Source organism: Micromys minutus (genome assembly GCF_963924665.1).
Source record: "Micromys minutus genome assembly, chromosome: 22".
Taxonomy (NCBI): domain Eukaryota; kingdom Metazoa; phylum Chordata; class Mammalia; order Rodentia; family Muridae; genus Micromys; species Micromys minutus.
In genome coordinates, this window is record NC_137957.1 from 35,644,216 (window position 1) to 35,664,267 (window position 20,052).

At 37.2% G+C, this 20,052-nt stretch overlaps 1 protein-coding gene across 1 annotated transcript in view; it reads right to left on the reverse strand.

The window, feature by feature from the left end:
• The window catches only part of EEA1 (early endosome antigen 1), a 116,097-nt gene that overhangs the window by 55,809 nt on the left and 40,236 nt on the right, over positions 1-20,052 (reverse strand). Inside the window, exons 3-9 of the mRNA XM_080935041.1 lie at positions 8,815-8,942; positions 8,138-8,192; positions 7,983-8,048; positions 5,692-5,731; positions 4,738-4,851; positions 4,058-4,179; positions 2,751-2,906 (exon numbers count right to left, since the gene is read on the reverse strand). Coding sequence (XP_080791167.1) covers positions 2,751-2,906; positions 4,058-4,179; positions 4,738-4,851; positions 5,692-5,731; positions 7,983-8,048; positions 8,138-8,192; positions 8,815-8,942 — 681 coding nt within the window. The remainder of the gene's footprint in view (positions 1-2,750; positions 2,907-4,057; positions 4,180-4,737; positions 4,852-5,691; positions 5,732-7,982; positions 8,049-8,137; positions 8,193-8,814; positions 8,943-20,052) is intronic.

A 20,052-nucleotide genomic window follows, 5' to 3' on the forward strand; every position in this document is an offset into this window, starting at 1 on the left:
TCCTCAGAAAATTGGACATAGTACTTACCTGAAGACCCAGTTATTCTACCTCTGGGCATATACCCCAGAGAAGCTCCAACATACAACAAAGACACATGCACCACAATGTTCATAGCAGGTCTATTTATAATAGCCAGAAGGTGGAACAAACCCAGATGTCCTTCAGTAAATGAATGGATAAAAAAATGTGGTATATTTACACAATGGAGTACTACTCAGCTATCAGAAACAATGACGTTATAAAATTCTTAAGAAAATGGATGCATCTAGAGAATGTCATCCTGAGTGAGATAACCCAGTCACAAAAGAATAGATATAATATGCAGCCACTGATAATTGGATACTAACCCCAGAAAGCTCAGAACACCCCCAGAAACAACTCACAGACTATATGAAATTCAAGAAAAAAAAAAAAAGAAAATGAAAAACCACTGTGCTTAATCTTTACACACCAAGAAAACTTTGACTAATTCCAGTTACATCTTGTTTTACATGTACTTGATGCTCAATGTAACTAGTAAGATCTTAATGCACAATATCAAGCCTTTAAAAAAAACCAAGTACTAACAAAAATGTATTCGTATACTTTTATGCAAAAATGCTTAAAATTTGTACATTTATCTTTGTTTTTTAAAATAAAGTTGTTCAATTAAAAAAAAAAAAAGCTAACACTGTATCCAAAATGACCTGGTAGAGTATCAGAAACCTAGTGGTGTCCAAATAAATCCATGTCTAATGGCATTAGTGTGATGCTAATACTACTTCTTTGGGGGACTGGGAGGCTGAGGGCTTTTCTTTTTGTTTATTAAGACAGAGTTCCTCTAGGTAGCCCTTGCTGTCTTGAAACTTGCTCCATAGACCAGGCTAGCCTCGTGGCCTGCCTCTCTTCTTCAGTGCTTGGATTAAAGGTATATACCACCACTGCCTGGATTTTGCTAATATTTTTAGTTAACAAGTATGACTCTTTAATGCTCAACTAAAAAAAGTCAGAGGGAATTACATTTTAAAATATGTATACACTAAAACCACCATTTAATTACTTTCATTAAAATTTATATGGAAATATCAAATAATATCCAATGGCATTTTTAGGTGAAGAGAGTACTTTTTTTAATTTGAGAAGTTAGCAGTCAGCAGTTAGATCTAATCAACATGAGTCCTTTACTAAGTACAGAAATAAATGACTGGGCTTGCTCAAGTTAAAGTCATCTAATACACACTCTTACTTATCAGACTTTGACTGGGCATCTTCTCGTCTTTTATGTGTACAGAAGTGTTGCTTGCAGGAATGTATGTGCACTGTGTGGAGGTTAAGAAGACCTTGTCAGATCCCTTGGAGAGATAAAAGGGTACTGGGAAAAGTAGCCAATGCTCTTTACTGCTGAGCCCTCTCTCTAGCTGCCAATTATACTTACAGTCTAATTAGTAATACCTCTCAACATTGAACTGGCTTTGATAAAGTTATGAACTCCCTCAAACTACTTGAAAATTTGTGAAATTATGTGTTTAGGGTTATGAAGTGTCATTTGGGGAGAATGACATGGTAAATTAGTGTCAAACATCATAGAGTTTCATAATCTCATGATATTAAAACTATACACTTTCATAAGTTCCCACTGATAAGAAACAGGTAAAAGAAAACACAGGAGGAATTACACAGGATATCTGTAAAAGTTTTACTCCACTATTTACAAATATGTTACTATGTATGAACAGAGTGATATTTTAATCAACAGCTGAAAACCAGAAACAAAATAAACTGTCACTACAAAAAAAAATGCTTTTCTTTTTCTGTTTTGGGGTGAGTGTATGTGCGCGAGTGCACATGTGCGTGTTTTCAAATGGGTCCCTCACTATGTACCTAAAATTGGCCTCAAACTCTTGATCCTCCTGTCTCAGCCTCCAAATGTTAGAATTCTAAGTGTGTGTATGTGTGTGTGTGTGTGTGTGTGTGTGTGTGTGTGTGTGTGAGTGTGTGTGTGTGTGTAACCACATATGGTAAACTAAATCTAAGTTATGATAGTAGGTTGGCGCATTTTTTAAGAAGATTTATTTACTTTTATTTTTCACATACAAGTGTTTTGCCTACATGTACATCTGTGTACCACATGTGTGCCGGGTGCCTTGAGAAGCTAGGAAGAGCACATCAGATCTCCTAGAAGTGAAGTTTCAGATGTTTGTGAGTTGGTTGGGGTTGATGGGAACCAAATCCTGGTCCTCTGCAAGAACAGTGAGTGCTTTAACTGCTCAGCCCACTCTCCACAGTCCCAATTAGAACACTGTAAAGATTATTCTCAGCTACATCATTCAATGTCTATCAATTAGAAATAAGCCTACTAAAAAATACATCTTCTGCTAGGTACAGTGGTACACTTCTGTCATCTCATAGAGACCAAGCCTAGGAGGGTAAAAAGAGCCTGGTCAACATAGTGAAACTCCACGTCAAAAAAATTTTAAAGAAGAAAGAGGAAGAAAGAAAGGAAGGAAGGAAGGAAGGAAGGAAGGAAGGAAGGAAGGAAGGAAGGAAGGAAGGAAAAAGAAAAGAGAAGAAATTTCTAAGTATTTTACAAACAACACTGTTAAAGTAGTATAGGAAATGTTATCATACTTGGCTCACTCCTACCAAATGAAGATAAATTCAATCATCACTTACCAACTAATCCTTCCTTATCTAACTATATGCATCACTTAGTAGGTGAATAGTAATCGCCTAATAAATCACAGAAGCATTCTACTCTGAGTGTCATTACCTCTGAAATAGCATGTTCTGATTGTAACTTTTTGCATTCATCTTTGAGTTTTTCAGATTCTCTCTCACGTTCCAAAGTCATGTTATCCATTAGTGTTTGAACTTGGACCAGTTCTTTCTTTAGTACAGCAACATCTTCTATACCAGGTCTCTGAAGCTGTGAAACAGACATTTTAATTAAATATTACAGTAAAAAAATTAAAATAACATACATTTTAGAAGAAATCTGTAAAAAAAGATCAAAATAAAATTTTAGACTCTAAACGGCAAACCTCAATAAATCCAACACCCGCTTTCCCATCCCTTCTATCAACAGTTCATCAAGTGCACCCCTGCACACCACAGCTATCCTCAGCACACCAACAGTTTTGCTTTCCTGAACCAACTGTAAGGATCCTACCAACACCTTGACAGACAGGACATTCTTCCCTCTCCTGAGGAGGAGGCAATGAGACTACAGAAGTACTGAGCCCTGAGGGCACCTCTTGCCTTAGCATGGAGCCATGGGGTCCACACTTTGCAATGATACAGTAACAAAATGTAAATGAAGAAAAGAAGATGTGAGCTTGTTCAGGGTTTTCAGTAGGTTGCTTGCAAGTCAGTCATTTATTCATATATTTATTCAGTGCTACATAAATAAAGATGTAAAAGACAGGTCTAAGGTTGTAAAGCCTAAGGAAACCATCAAACCATGGTACCTACTGACAAATACTGTCATCAAAGAAGTATGATTTGTATTTTTTGTTTGTAGAATTTGAAATAAAATGTCATTCCTGTTGAAGGCAATCCTAAAACCAGATGCACAGTAAAACTGGAGTGTACGGAAATGTTTAATGGTGGCATACACGTTTAGCCCCAGCATTCAGGAAGCAGAGGTCAGAGGATCTCTGTAAGTCAGAGACCAGTCTTGTCTACATAGCAAGTTCCATGATGGCCAAGGATACATAATGAGAGCCTGTCTCAAAAGACAGCTTCAGGGATGTACACATAGGAAACACTTAAAACAAAACAAAGAAGGGGAACTTAAACAGAAACAATAACGTTAAAGAGGTGAAATGACATAATTTTATAACATCTTTTGTACTTTTAGAAATCACAGAGAATATGTTTAAGTAGAAGGATATATAGAATTTTTTTATTGCCTCCAGTTCATTAAACTATTGTTCAAATATTTCTTCAGCTGGATATCCAACTCAAAACCTCATACATCCTAGGCACGTTCTCTATCAGTTAGCCCTATGTCTGGTATCATACAGATGTCAGTTTAATTAGGACAGTGTAAGTGACACAGCGATGAAAACAGATCACCAGTTCAGTTCTCAGGTCCTGAACTACAGCTGTCTGTCTGCTCAGCTCCTCTGTCAGATGTGTCACTTTCTGTTCAGCAGCTGCTCGGAGACTCTTTTCCTCGTCGTATTTTGACTTTATATCTGATTAAAAATAGCAATACAAATATTAGTTTCCTAATATTAGTCCTGCAGGTTTTATAAATCTGCATGTATTAACCTTCAAGCTTATACGCACTTAAGTCTAATTCACATTCCTTAAGTACCCATACTACACCCATAAAATTATGATCATGATAAATTCCACCCAATAGTAGGCTACTCAGCATTTTAATGTTTTATACACATAAAATACTTTGCCAAGAAGCACATAATTTAAAACAAAATACTTCCTGAATACTTGATAGCACAACCAAGTATTAAATCTCTATTACACAATCAATTTATTTAAAATGTTACATTTTAATCATCAAGCATATCAAAAGAGAAAATTTAACTTTAAATTTCAAGAATACTAAAGGAATAACATTGAACAACAAAATAATTTACATAGCAATTCATATTATTAAACTCTATTAATCACTTTCATAGTCTACAACCAATGTTTTATTACTCTTGAAATATTAGGTAGTTTTCTAGGACATATAAAGATAAGAGTGGTAAGAATTTTTTATTAACTAAAATAATTCAGATTCAATATACCTGCAATTTCAGTGGCAAGTTGGGCTGCTTTCTGTTCAAACAGATCTTTCATTTGCTTAATATTAAAATTCTCTGTGTGGGCTTCTTCTAGCTGTTGCTCTAAAGACTGCAGCTCTAGAAAAGAGTATAACATATGCTAAATGCAGTATCAATTATATACACTGAATTTTTATTACTTATATCATAATCATATAATAGTAAAGACAATTTGAATCCATTCTCTATAAGGAAATTATTTTCACATTTCTAAGATATTGAGTATATTTGAATCAATTAGTGTAAAAGCCACAATTTATAAACATGATTTATAAATAAAAATAATTAGAATAACCTCCAAATATCTATAAATATTTGCCTAGAAGTTTAGTTTTGCTTTTTAAAAATTAAGATCTTACTTTACAGCTAAGGCTAGATTAGGACTTGTGATCCTCCTGCCTCAGTCTCCTGCATGCTAGTATTACACACATACACCATCACACCCATTTTAAATGTATTATGTTGCTCAGAAACATCATAAAGTGAATTTAGAAGTAACTAAGAACAACAATGGCCTTAAAACACATTAATACAAATGTGCAATCAATGTCTGTTGCTACTAATTCATTCTGAGAAACAACCTCTTATCTGAATCTAACCTGAAGGATTCACTGAGTATCCACCCACTAAACAGCAGGTTATTCACTTCAAGAGGTACAGATATACCATTCCCTCATATAGACTTGAATTTTCTTTAAGCAATCATATGGTGGTAACATTCCAGAAGTTTATTCATAACTTTAGAATATAATGAACTAGATAACTGACTAAATTGTGGCACAGGTAATTATCTAAACAGAACACATAAACAACATTTTTACCATTTTACAAACATCATGTATAAGCATAAACAAAATTCCTTTATCAGGTATTAAATTTTAAAAAGGATAAAAAAAAGAAAAAACCGTTTTTAATTACCTGCTGATGAATCGGTCACCAATCCATCAGATTTAGCCTCCTTAATTAAAACAGAACATATAAATAAATGTGGTAAAAGGAGAAGAAAACACTATACAATCGCTATGTCTGTCAAGTTATGTAACAGGATTTGGGTTAAGAGCAGAATCTGATGGTTCTCCTACTTTCAGGTCTGTAAGGTGTCATTAGATGGCTAGCATAATTCCACTGCAGTGTGCCAGTCCAACAACTTCCCTTTGTTTGTATAAACCTCTTAGTGTCATGCAACTGGTGACACCCATAATTTCTCATATTCAGCAATAAAGTAATAATAGCACTTCCCCGTCTCCAGAACGCAACAACAGATCTTATCACACTCTGTGTACAAGCTCCTGCATCAACTGCTAGGCTGCAAACACACAAGCCTAAGGATGGACAGATTCAGTCATAGCATGCAGCATTCAGTTGTCTATCTCTCCAACACCAACAGCTCCAGCTCTGTAGGGTCACACTCCTTTAGCCTTCCCTTTCAAATCTTGCCACTGCCACCTACAGGGCACTCCATCAGTAAGTGAACCCTGTTACACAGCTCTCTTAGAAAGCATCACTCTCAAGAAACCACTTATAAAGGTACACCTTAAATTGTATTGAGATTTTGCTTAGCACGAGAGACTGATTCTACTACAGTTGACAAATTATTAATGGACTTTAATAACTGTGGAATTCACTAAGCTGTTTATGTAACATCTATTGAATGTATTCTCTGTGAAATTTGTTTACTGTAATCTCTCCTTAAACACTGGAAATTTAAAGTAAAGTAAGTAGCAATAAATATGATTAAAGAGATCATCACATTGATCACATTCTTACTATATGCATAAGAACATCTAAGCTATTTGAAAATAACCTTATATATGCAACCCATTATGACAATCAAAAAGGGTACTGTGTGAAATTAGGAGCCATGGTTGGACACTGGAACACAGGTATGTAGTAAAGCATTTGCCTAGTACACAGGCCCCTGAGTTCTATCCACAGCACTTCAAACTTTTAATTAATTAAAGATAATTTTTTAAAATTAACAATCATCAATCATCTCAAAAAGAGAAATAAAGGGCAGACAAGATGGCTCAGTGGGTAAATGTACTTGTCACTAGGACCTGAACTCACCTCCTAGAGCCAAGAAAAGAAATCTATTCTCACAAGCTATTGACTGACCTCTACATGCAAGAAGGTATCACATATATGTACACACACACACACAAACATAAATATACACGTGCACACATGTGCAATAAATAAATGTGAAACACAGACATTAACCCATTAAAACACCAGGCATGCCTTTATTCTCAGCAGAGGCCTATAATCCCAGGTCTAGAAGGACATTTTCCAGAAGGCCTTGTTATTACAGAAACGATAAGGCTATTGTTACTGCCCTTGAAGATTTTTCAGTGAAATGAGATGTGGAAGTAGAGGCCTATATTTTGTGTTGAGCCTCAATTTCTTAAGCCATTTAAGTATACTGTCAGAAAAATAGAATAACAAAAGCTTGATGCTTTAAAAACTGGTAACTGATTCTCTTTTAAAGCAATGTGGATAGATAGATAGATAGATAGATAGATAGATAGATAGATAGATAGATAGATAGATATAGAAAGAAATGATAGATGATAGATGGATAGATGGTATATAGATGGTAGATAATTGATAGATGATGGATGGATGGATGGATGGATGGATGGATGGATGGATAGATGGATGGATGGGTGGGTGGGTGGGCGGGCAGGCGGGCAGGCAGTCTGATTTTTAATTGTGTGTATGCACAAGCACACATATGCAGGAAACCAAAAGAGGGTATTAGATCCAAGGAACTGGAGTTACAGGCAGCTGTGAGTTGCCTGATATTGGTACAGTGGATTGACCCTGGGTCCTCTGCAAATGCAACAAGCACACTTAGTTACTGAGCCATGCCTCCAGCCCCCTCACAACTTTTTGAGAAAAGGTCTTGCTATGTAGCCTATGCTATCTTTGAACTCATATTTTCTGGTCTCTGCTTCCAAGTGCTGGGATTGCAAACACGTACTATCACACCTGACATAGCAAATTCTTAATGAAACATGTTTAAAAAGCTCTATCTTTACTTCCCATATATGCTTCCAAATTCATTAGAATTATACAGACTATTTAATAGGCTTTTACACAAAAAATAAATTAAGTAGGTATTTATATCAAGCCCCTTACAAAAGACTATAATGCTTAACTTTCAACAATAAAAATAAACATGCTTCAAAAATTTAAAATACAATTACTTGCTGCTGTAGCCCTTGATATTTTTCTAATTCTTTCTTTAATTCTTCTGAGTACCATTTTTCTTCCTGATAAGAAAGATTTTAATTAGTAAATTTTAAACCATTTTTAGTGTGAAACTCTGAAAATAAACAAGCATTAGAGTTTTTATTCTCACCTTAAGTGAGGCCTGTAGGTCTTGGACCTCTTGCCTGAGTAGTGTTATGTCATCTCTAAAGATGCATGAGGAGAGAAGAAAAGTCTTTTAATTTACAAGCTTAGCAAGTGACAATCAGTAACTATCAATGTTATAGCTTCCTCAATTATTTTAAAAACACTGAATGTTTTCTATATAAAAGCATTTAGAAAAACAGTTTCAGTTTTAAAGGCACATGGTTTACAAACAAAAACAATCTCAAGAAAATAATTACATAACTGACTGTCAAGTGCCTAGGGCAAAAACAAAGTATTTTCTATTAATTTGCCAATAATAATCATGAATGTCTTCCTAACACAGTTAGCATAAAACCTAAAGCTGCTAGCAGTACTATAAATTGTGCATGTCCCCTGCGTGGTCACTCTCCCATCCCTTCATTTGGCTGTATAACACTGGTTTGTTTCTCTTCCTTGAATGTGATATAATGAACCTTCTCCGTTCTGGTATTCTTACCTAAGACTCAAACCGACAAGAATGTAAGCAGACAAGCTAGAGAGGAAACCCATGCTGGGTGAAGATAGATTTAAATTAAGTAGCATGAAAAATCACTATTTTCACAAAGTAACTAATGTTGACATAGCAATTATATGGCATGTGCATTCCATGACAATAACACATTTCAAACTAGCATACTGTACCGTGTCAAAGCAAGACTGGCCTCTCCACCATGACCCGAGTCATTACCAGCATCATGAACTGCCTGATAGTGTTTGAAAAGTTCATCAGCAGAGCCAAGAGATTTCATACACTGGGGACATATGAAACCCTATAAAAAGGGGAACAAAAAAGTTTTAAAAATATTAAATTTTAAAGAACAACCCTTAGCATTTATGAAATATGGCCAAAATTCATACTATAATACCATTAAATAAACTGTAATTTCTCATAAGTCACAATTCTGATATCAAGTATTTCACTATCAATTCTACATAAAGTATACAAAACATAAAGAAAACACATCTATCTTTATGGGTTTCTTTATAAAGAAAAAAAATCTATCATTTAGGCTACATCAAATTAATAGCTAAAAAAATGAATGACACATTTGTTTGTGGGTTTTTTTTTTTCTTTTGTGAGACAGAGTCCCACTTGGATGTCCAAGAACTCACTATGTAAATCAGGATGGCCTTGAACTCACAGAGCTCCACCTGCCTCTGCCTCACAGGACACCTAGCTATTCTAGATTTTCTGTCACCATTTTTCTCTCTATATGTATATGTGTATTCCCATTAAAGTAACATTTGTTCTAATCTATTCCATAGGAATATTTTAAAAGGTAAGATGATGAAATGATTTTGTCACCAAAGGAAAAAAATTGAGGCCATAAGTGTGTCACAGAAAGCTCTATTAGCAAAGTGCTGGAATCAGAAAGAATCCAGCTGACTGATGGTGAACACCTGAAACTTCAGCAACCCGGAAACAGAGGCAAAGGGATCTGAAGTTTAAAGTCATCCTCAGCTACACAGTGAGTTTAAGACCAGCACTGGGTACATGAGACCCTGCTTCAAAATAAATAAACAGACAAATAAATAATTGCTAGCCTAAGGTTAACACAATAAAAGCCCTAAGTTAATGAAAAGCCTAATAAAACATAAAGACCTGATAATCCCAAAACTAATATATTTTTTCAGACTATCATTGATAATGCTGTTAAGCATACTGCTGTAATTCCATGTTTTCTGTGTTTAGGGTTACAATTCAGAACTGAGTCATAAAATCAGCCTACTTGACTATAAATTTAATATTCCACAGAATACATTAAAGTTTGTTACTAATAGTAAAGAACATTTCAATAATTTTTTGATTAATGACAAAAATATTTATTACAGTGTGTAATCAAAAACATTTCAGAAGTACACTTACAAATTAAATGTTAGAGGTAGCTAGAATAACAAAAAAAATTCTATTGGATTTTTTTTCACAACTCTATTTTACAAAATAAAGATAAATGTACAGATTTTAAGCATTTTTTGCGTAAAATTATAAAATACATTCTTGTCAGTACTTTTTTTTCAGATTTTAAAATAATTTTTACATAAAACTATATGAATATATTTTTTAGTCAGTACTTGATTTTTTAAAGGTTTGATAATATGCATTGAAAACTTAATAGTTACAATGAGCATAAAGTACATGTAAAACAAAATGCAACATGGAAATAGTCAAAGCTTTATTGTTGTGTAAAGATTTTTTCGTTTTGTTTTGTTTTGCTTTCTTTATTTCTTGGACTTCATACAGTCTGTGAGCCGTTTCTGGGGCAGTGCGAGCCTATGTGGTTAGCATCCCAATATCAGTGACTGCATATTATGTCTGTTCTTTTGTGACTGGGTTATCTCACTCAGAATGATATTCTCTAGATGCAGCCATTTTCTTAAGAATTTGGTCAAGTCATGTTTCTGTGGCTGAGTAGTATTCCATTTTGTAAATCTACCACAATTTTTGTATCCATTCATCTTCTGAAGGACATCTGGGTTCTTTCCAGCTTCTGGCTATTATAAATAGAGCTGCTACGAACATTGTGGTGCATATATCTTTGTTGTGTACTAAGGTGTCTCTGGGGTAAATGCCCAGAAGTGGAACAGCTGGATCTTCAGGTAGTATTATGTCCAATTTTCTGAGGTATCGCCAGACTGATTTCCAGAGTGGTTGCATTAGTTTGAAACCCCACCAACAGTGGAGAAGTGTTCCTCTTTCTCCACAACCTCGCCAGCATCGGTTGTCATCTGAGTTTTGGATCTTGGCCAATCTGACTGGTGTGGGGTGGAATCTCAGGGTTGTTTTGATTTGCATTTCCCTGATGGCTAAGGCTGTCGAGTACTACCTCAGATATTTCTCAGCCATTCGATATTCCTTAACTGAGAACGTTTTTTTTAGCTCTGTACCCATTTTTAATAGTGTTATTTGATTCTCTGGTGTCTAGCTTTTTGAGTTCTTTGTATACCTTAGATATTAGGCCTCTATCTGATGTGGAGTTGGTAAGGTCTTTTCCCATTCTGTTGGTTGCCCTTTTGTTTTCTTGACAATGTCCTTAGCCTTACAGAAACTTTGCAATCTCATTAAGTCCCATTTGTTAATCTGTGACCTTAGAGCTTGAGCCATTGGTGTTTTGTTCAGAAAATTTTCTCCTGTGCCTATGTGTTCTAAAGTTTTCCCTACTTTCTCATCTAATAGTTTCAGTGTATCTGGTTTAATGTGCAGATGTATGATCCACTTACACTTGAGCTTTGTACAAGGAGATAAGAAAGGGTCTATTTTCATTCTTTTGCATGCTGAGTGCCAGTTGGACCAACCCCATTTATTGAAGAGGCTGTCCTTTTTCCATTGAATGTTTACAGCTCCTTTGTCAAAAATCAGGTTACCATATACATGAGGGCTCATTTCTGGATCTTCTATTCTATTCCATTGATCCACATGCCTATTTCTGTACCAGTACCATGCAGTTTTCAGCACAATTGCCTTGTAATATAGCTTGAGGTCAGGGATAGTGATTCCCTCAGATGTTTTCTTGTTGTTGAGGATGAATTTCGCTATTCTAGGTCTTTTGTTGTTCCATATAAAATTGCACATTGATCTTTCCAATTCCATGAAGAACTGTGTTGGAATTTTGATGGGGAATGTGTTGAATCTGTAGATTGCTTTTGGTAGGATGGCCATTTTTAAAATGTTGATCTTTCCAATCCATGAGCAAGGGAGATCTTTCCATTTTCTAAGATTCTCCTCAATTTCCTTCTTTAGAGGTTTGAAGTTCTTGTCGTATAGGTCCTTCACTTGCTTAGTTAGAGTCACACCAAGGTATTTCATAGTTTTTCTGACGACTGTGAAGGGTACCTTTTCCCTAATTTCTTTCTCCACATGTTTGTCCTTTGAGTATAGGAAGGCTACTGATTTGTTTGAGTTACTTTTGTATCCAGCCACTTTGCTGAACTTGTTTATCAGCTGTAGGAGTTCTCTGGTGGAATTTTTGGGGTCACTCAAGTACACTATCATGTCATCGGCAAAGAGTGATGTTTTTATCTCTTCCTTTCTGATTTGTATCTCCTTGATCTCCTTTTGCTGTCTAATTGCTATAGCCAGGACTTCCAGTACTATGTTGAATAGGTAGGGGGAGAGTAGGCAGCCTTGTCTAGTCCCTAATTTTAATGGGATTGCTTCAAGTTTCCCACCATTAAGTTTGATGTTGGCTGTTGGTTTGCTGTATATTGCTTTTATTATGTTTAAGTATGGACCTTGGATTCCTGTTCTTTCCAGGACTTTTAAAATGAAGGGGTGTTGAATTTTGTCAAATGCTTTCTCAGCATCTAGTGAGATGACCATGTGATTTTGTTCTTTGAGTTTGTTTATATGGTGGATTACATTGATGGATTTCCTTATATTAAACCATCCCTGCATCCCAGGGATGAAGCCTACTTGGTCATGATAACTGGTCATTTTGATGTGTTCTTGGATTCGGTTTGCAAGGATTTTGTTGAGTATTTTTGCGTCAATGTTCATAAGTGAGATTGGTCTGAAGTTTTCTTTCCTTGTAGGGTCTTTGTGTGGTTTAGGTACTAGGGTTATTGTATCCTCAAAAAATGAGTTAGGTAGTATTCCATCTGATTCTATCTTTTGGAATAGTTTGGAGAGTATTGGTGTTATATCCGCAATAAATGTCTGATAAAATTCTGCACTGAACCCGTCTGGACCTGGGCTTTTTTTGGTTGGGAGGCTTTTGATGACTTCTTCTATTTCTTTAGGTGTTATAGGGTTATTTAGATGGTTTACTTGGTCCTGGTGTAACTTTAGGATCTTGTATCTGTCTAGGAATTCGTCCATTTCCTCCAGATTTTCCAATTTTGTAGAGTATAAGTTTTTGTAGTAGGATCTGATGATTTCATGAATTTCCTCAGTTTCAGTTGTTATGTCTCCACTTTCCTTTCTGATTTTGTTAATTTGTATACTCTCTCTTTGCCCTCTAGTTAGTCTGGATAGGGGTTTATCAATCTTGTTGATTTTCTCAAAGAACCAACTCTTGGTTTTGTTGATTTTTTCAATGGTTCTTTTTGTTTCTATTTGGTCTATTTCTGCTCTAATTTTGATTATTTCTTGCCGTCTACTCTTCTTTGGTATATCTGCTTCCTTTTGTTCTAAGGCTTTTAGTTGTGCTGTCAGGTTGCTGATGTAAGCTCTCTCCAGTTTCTTTTTGGAAGCACTTAGGGCTATGAGTTTTTCTCTCAGTACTGCTTTCATTGCATCCCATAGGTTTGGGTATGTTTTGTTTTCATTTTCGTTGAATTCTAGAAAATCCTTAATTTCTTTCTTTATTTCTTCTTTGACCCTGCTATTGTTTAACAGAGCGTTGTTTAGTTTCCATGTGTATGTGGGCTTTTTGCTGTCTTTGTTGTTGTTAAAGACCAGCCGTAGACCATGGTGATCTGAGAGGATGCATGGGAGTATTTCAATCTTCTTATATCGATTAAGGCTCGTTCTGTGTCCAATTATGTGGTCAATTTTCGAGAAGGTGCTATGGGGTGCTGAGAAGAAGGTGTATTCTTTTACTTTAGGATGATATGTTCTGTATATACCTATTAATTCTAGTTGGTTCAAAGTCTCTGCTAGTTTTGCAGTGTCCTTGTTCAGTTTCTGTTTCCATGATCTGTCCATTGATGAGAGTGGGGTATTAAAGTCTCCCACTATTATTGTGTGGGGTGAAATGTATTTTTTGAGCTTTACTAGGGTTTCTTTTATGAATGTGGGTCCTTTTTTATTTGGAGCATATATGTGAAGGATTGAGAGTTCCTCCTGACAGATTTCCCCGGTGATGAGTAAAAAGTGTCCTTCCTTATCTTTTTTGATAACTTTTGGTTGGAAATTTACTTTATTTGATATTAGAATAGCCACTCCAGCTTGCTTCTTGGAGCTGTTTGCTTGGAAGTTTTTTTCCCACCCTTTTACTCTGAAATAGTGTCTTTTTTTTTTCTCTGAGATGAGTTTCCTGTATGCAGCAAAAGGCTGGATTTTGTTTATATATCCAGTCTGATAGCCTATGTCTCTTTATTGGGAGTTGAGTCCATTTATGTTAATAGATATCAAGGAATAGTTGTTTCTGTTTCCTGCCATTATTGCTTTTGTGGGTTGAGTTGTGTCTGTGTCTTTTTCTTCTTTTAGTTTTCTTGTTTAGGAGTTTTCTTGTTTTTACTAGGCTGTATTTTCCCTCATTGTATTGGGTTTTCCACCTATAATTCATTGTAGTGCTGGGTTTGTGGTCAGATATTCTGTAAATTTTGATTTGTCTTGAAATATCTTCATCTCTCCATCTTGCTGGGTATAGCAGCTTGGGCTGGCACTTGTGCTCTCTTAGGGTATGCATGATGTCTGTCCAGGCTCTTCTAGCTTTCATAGTCTCTGTTGAGAAATCGGGTGTGATTCTGATTGGCCTGCCTTTATATGTTACCTGACCTTTTTCCCTTACCGCTTTTAGTATTCTTTCTTTGCTTTGGGCACTTGGTATTTTTACTATTATGTGTCAGGACGTATTTCTTTTCTGGTCCAACCTATTTGGAGTTCTGAAGGCTTCTTTTATGCTCGTGGTCATCTCATTCTTGAGGGTAGGGACGTTTTCTTCTACGATTTTGTTGAAGATATTTACTGTGCCTCTTAGTTGATACTCTTCTCCCTCTTCTATTCCTATTATCCTTAGGTTCGGTCTTCTCATTGTGTCCTGGATTTCCTGGACATTTTGGGTTAGGAGCTTTTTGTTTTTTGCATCTTCTCTGGCTGTTTTGTCTATGTTTACAATGTTGTCTTCTGCCCCCGAGATTCTCTCTTCCATCTCTTGTAATCTATTGGAAATGCTTGCTTCTGTGACTCCTGATTTCTTTTTTAGGTGTTCTACCTCTAGGGTTATCTCTTTTAGTGTTTTCTTTATTGTGTCAATTTCCGTTTTAAATTCCCTCTTCCATTCTTTTGTCTCTTTGGTTGTGTTTTACACTAGTTCTTTGAGTTCTTTGAGTGTTTTTCTTGTTTCCTCTTTAAAAGCTTCTGACTCTTTTTGCTTTTCCTCCCGTTCTTGTTTAAGTATCTCTATCAGCATCTTGAGGTATGATTTCAGGTCTGCATCTTCTTTTTCTGGAGTGTTTGGCATTCCGATGTTTGCTGTTATGGGAGAGCTGGGTTCTGGTGTTGCCAGGTTGTCTTGGTTTCCTTGGGATATACTCTTTCGCTTTCCTCTTGCCATTTTGTTGTCAGTGATGTGTTCTCGCCTTTCCCTTGTATCTGGTCTGTGTCCCTGGATCGCCACTGGTCCAGGTGTCAGATGGGCCGAGCCCTGTTCTATGCCTCAGAGTCGCCGGGTGGGAACAAAAGTTCCAAAGTTCTGTTCCTGGTCCCTGGATCAGGGAGGGCAGGGCGGGGGGTGCGCTTTCTGTGCATACTCCGCAGAGATCTCTCTGCTCCCTGGCTGCCCAGATCTCCTACTCACCAGTTTTTCAACCCTTAGGAGCTGGCGGTCTGTGTGGCAGATGGGCCGGGCTCTGTTCTGCCTATTGGATCTATACTATGCACCAGATATTTATCTCATTTAAAGCTCAAGCCTATTTATTTAGTGTTACTTCCATATTAGTCAGAAAACTAAATGACTATCCTGAACTCACAAATGACTAAGATTTTCTAAGCTAATCCCATGTTTCCAGAATATTATATTGTCTCTCGAACTCGCTGACTTAACCCTTAAAAGTGACTTCCTTAAAACAGGCCTTCTTGTCTTCTAAATTCCCGGTGACTTTGTTAAACAAATATCTATTATCATCTGAGAATAATAATAGCAGCTCTGTTAGAGACACAAACTACAGTCCATCCCAGCCCACACAGAAAGAAGACTGACTAGACAAATGGAAAAATATCTTTTTGTGAAATGGCATCAAAGACTAGCCAAACAGCTAACTACAAACTATATTAGCAAATCAAAGGCAACTCCCTTCTTAGTGGTCTGATGGTCTTCTAAAAATTATTTGTTTGAGAGATATATAAGTTGTAAGTAGCATTCAAAGTATTGCATTTTATTTCAGTGTAATTAGTTAATATACAAAAGAAATCTCACTTTTAGTCTCTTAAATTTTTGTATTCAAAGTTTCTATGATGTCAGGCAGTGGTGGTACATGCCTCTAATCACAGTACTGAAGAAGCAGAGGCAGGTGGATCTCTGAATATCAGGCTAGCCTGGTCTATAGAACAAGTTTCAGGACAGCCAGAGCTACACAAAAAAGTCCTGTATCAAAACAAAGCATTTTTATGAATAATAGTTTTCCAAACTTTGGACATCCCTATAATCCTCACCAAGAGCTCTAAGGATACCTTATTCTAAATCCTTACCTAAAAACTACCAGATCATGTTAATTCTGAAAACACTCCCAGCCCCTACCAACCCAACCTACCCTTCCCTCTAGATCTTAAGAACACCCCAAATACAAATGATTTTGCAGGGGTATGTCCTATACCCAAAATATTTAGGTTTATTGAAACAACGAAGAAATACTAGTGAAAAGCTCATAAAGTTTTTATGTATATAATCTTCTAATGCAAGAAATAAATCTGTACTGTGTTTAGCATTGGCATGGTAATTCTGAGATGCTCCTCAATTTTAGACACAAAGGTAAAAACTGCACATGAGAGTGGCGTTTCAGTGCACATCCACATTGCAAGCAACAATTATGTTGTAACTTTGAAACATCTATGAAAATTAAGGTTTGTTTCATAGGAATATAGGAATGGCCATCTTTTCTTCATTCTATAAAAACTAGAAAAATTCCCTATAAAGGGCACTATTGTCTTGCACAATATCTAATCGGAACTATCACTTTTCTTTTGAAAAAAAAATGTCCTTGCCATATTTTTTAAAAAACATTAAATTGTGGAGCAAGTGGACTGTGCCACCAAACAGAAGCACTAGTAAGGTCAAAACAAGTTCAAATCCCCAGAAAATTTCAGAATTGTGAACTGGAGACAGAACCAGCTCCCTGCCAAGCTCTACCTGTCCTACAATGGGTACTCATGACACCACACCAAGAGGACCATGACAAAATCAATTATACAGCATAAAAACCTTGCTAATGAGGTATCCAGATAGGCCCCAAGTATTTAGCCAATGAGCTTCCCTTCCAGGGCCTGCCTTCCTGCAAAAGGTTATTTTTTTATTTTTATTTTTTGTATCTTGGCCTAGTATTTATTAATTTTTATTTTATTATTACTTTTTTATTGGATATTCTCTGTATTTACATTTCAGATGTTATCTCCTTTCCCTAGTTCCATCCCCTCTCCCCTTCCCATTGCTTCCATGAAGGTGCTCCCTCTCCCAACAACCCTCTCCCGCCTCAGCGTCTTGTCATTCCCCTACACTGGAAAAATGAGAATTCGCTGGACCAAAGGACTCTCCACCCATTGATGCCAGACAATGTTGTCCTCTGCTACCTATGCACCTGGAGCCATGGGTCTCTCCATGTGAATTCCTTGGTTGGTGTTTTAGTCCCTGGGAGCTGTGATAGGTTTGGTTAGTTGATAATTTTGTTCTTCCTATGAGGTTGCAGAACCTTTCAGCTCCTTCAGTCCTTTCTCTAGCTCCTTCATTGGGGTCCCCGTGTTCAGTCCAATGGTTAGCTGCGAGCATCCTCCTCTGTTATCAATATGGCTCTCGAATTGCCTCTGAGGAGGCATCCATATCTGGTTCCTGCCAGTAAGCACTACTTGGCATCAGCAATAGTGCTCACGTTTAGTGGCTGCGTATGGAATAAATTCCTAGGTGAGTCAGTCTCTGGATGATCTTTTCTCCAATCCCTGCTCCTCTATTAGTCCCATTATTTCTTCCCATAAGTGTTTTGTTTCTCCCTACTAAGGACTGAGACATCCACTTTCTGGCCTTCCTTAATTGTTTCTTGGGTATTTTGAGCTTTTTGGGCTAGTCTGTTTATCAGTGAGTACATACCATTAGTGTTCTTTTGTGACTGGGTTACCTCACTCAGGATGATAGCTTCAAGTTCCATCCATTTGCCTAGAAATTTCATGAAGTCATTATTTTTAATAACTGAGTAATATTCCATTGTGTAAATGTACCACAATGTCTGAGTCTATTCCTCTGTTGAAGGACATCTGGGTTCTTTCCAGCTTCTGGCTATTATAAATATGAACATGGTGGCGCATGTGTCCTTGTTAGATGTTGGAGCTTCTTTGGGGTATATGCCCAGGAGTGGTATAGCTGGGTCTTCTGGTAGGACTATGTCCAATTTTCTGAGGAACCACCAAACTGATTTCCAGAGTGGTTGTACCAGCTTACAACCCCACCAACAGTGGAGGAGTGTTCCTCTTGCTCCACATCCTCAAAGGTTATTTTTTTCTTACTCATTTTATTCATTTACATTTCAAATGATACCACCCTTGCAGGTTACCCCTCCACAAATCCCCCATCCCATTCTCCTACCCCTTTGTCTCTATGAGAATGATCTTCCACCGCCTCACCCCTCACAGCTCTAGCATCCCCCTACATTGGACGTCCACAGGACCAAGGACCTCCCCATTAGTATCAGAAAAGGTCAGCCTCTGCTACATACGTATCTGTAGCCACGAATTCCTCCATGTGTACTCTTTGGTTGGAGGTTTAGTCTCTGGGAGCTCTGGGTTGTCCAGTTAGTTGAAATCATTCTTACTATGAAGTTGCAATCCCCTGCAGCTCCTTCAGTCCTTCTCCTAACTCTTCGACTGCACTCCCCAGGCTCAGTCAGATGGTTGGCTGTATCTACATCTATATTGGTCAGGTGCTGGTAGAACCTCTCAGGGAACAGCTATACCAGGCTCCTGTCAGCAAGAATTCTTGGCATCAGCAATAGTGTCTGGGTTTGGTGTCCGCAGATGCGTAGGTGAGGCAGTCTCTGGATGGCATTCCCTTCGTTCTATGTTCCATTTTCTGTCTGTCATTCCTTTGAATAGGAACATTTCTGGGTTTAAAATTTTGAGATGAGAGATTGGCCCCATCCCTCAACTGGAGGTGGTGCCTATCTACTGGAGAAGGTCTCTACAGGTGATATCTCCCGTTTGTTGTGTATTTCCGCTAATGTCACCCCTGCTGGGTCCTGAGAGACTCACTTCCCTGGCATCTGGGACTTTCTAATGGTTATCTCCAGTACTCCACACCCACTGCTACATATTTCTATTTGATTTCCTGACCCTCTGGTACTTCTGTCCCTTCCAAAACTTGATCCTGCCCATCTTTAATCCCTCCCCATTTCCCTCCAAGTTCTTTCTCTCTCTTTACCTCCTGCAATTATTTTGTTCCCCCTTCTATGTAGGACTGAAGCATCCACACTTTGGTTTTCCGTCTTCTTAAGTTCCTTATGGTTTGTGTGTTGTATCGTGGGTATTCAGAGCTTTTGGGGCTATTATCCACTTATCAATGAGTATATACCATGTGTGTTCTTTAGTGACTGGGTTACCTCAATCAGGATATTTTCTAGTTCCATCCATTTGCCTGCAAATTTCACAAAGTATTGTTTTTAGTTGCTGAGTAGTACTCCATTGTGTAAATGTATCACATTTTCTGTATCCATTCTTCTCTTGAGGGATATCTGGATTGTTTCCAGTTTCTGGCTATTATAAATAATGGTGCTATAACATAATGGAGAATGTGTCCTTGTTAAATAGTGTGCATCTTTGGGGTATATGCCTAGGAGTAGTACAGCTGGGTCCACAGGTAGAACTATTTACAATTTTCTGAGCAACTGACAGATTGATTTCCAAAATGGTTTTACCAGCTGACAGTTCCTCCAGCAATGGAGGAGTGATCCTCTTTCTCTACATCCTTGCCAGCATCTGCTGTCACCAGAGTTTTTGATCTTAGCCATTCTGACTGGTGTGAG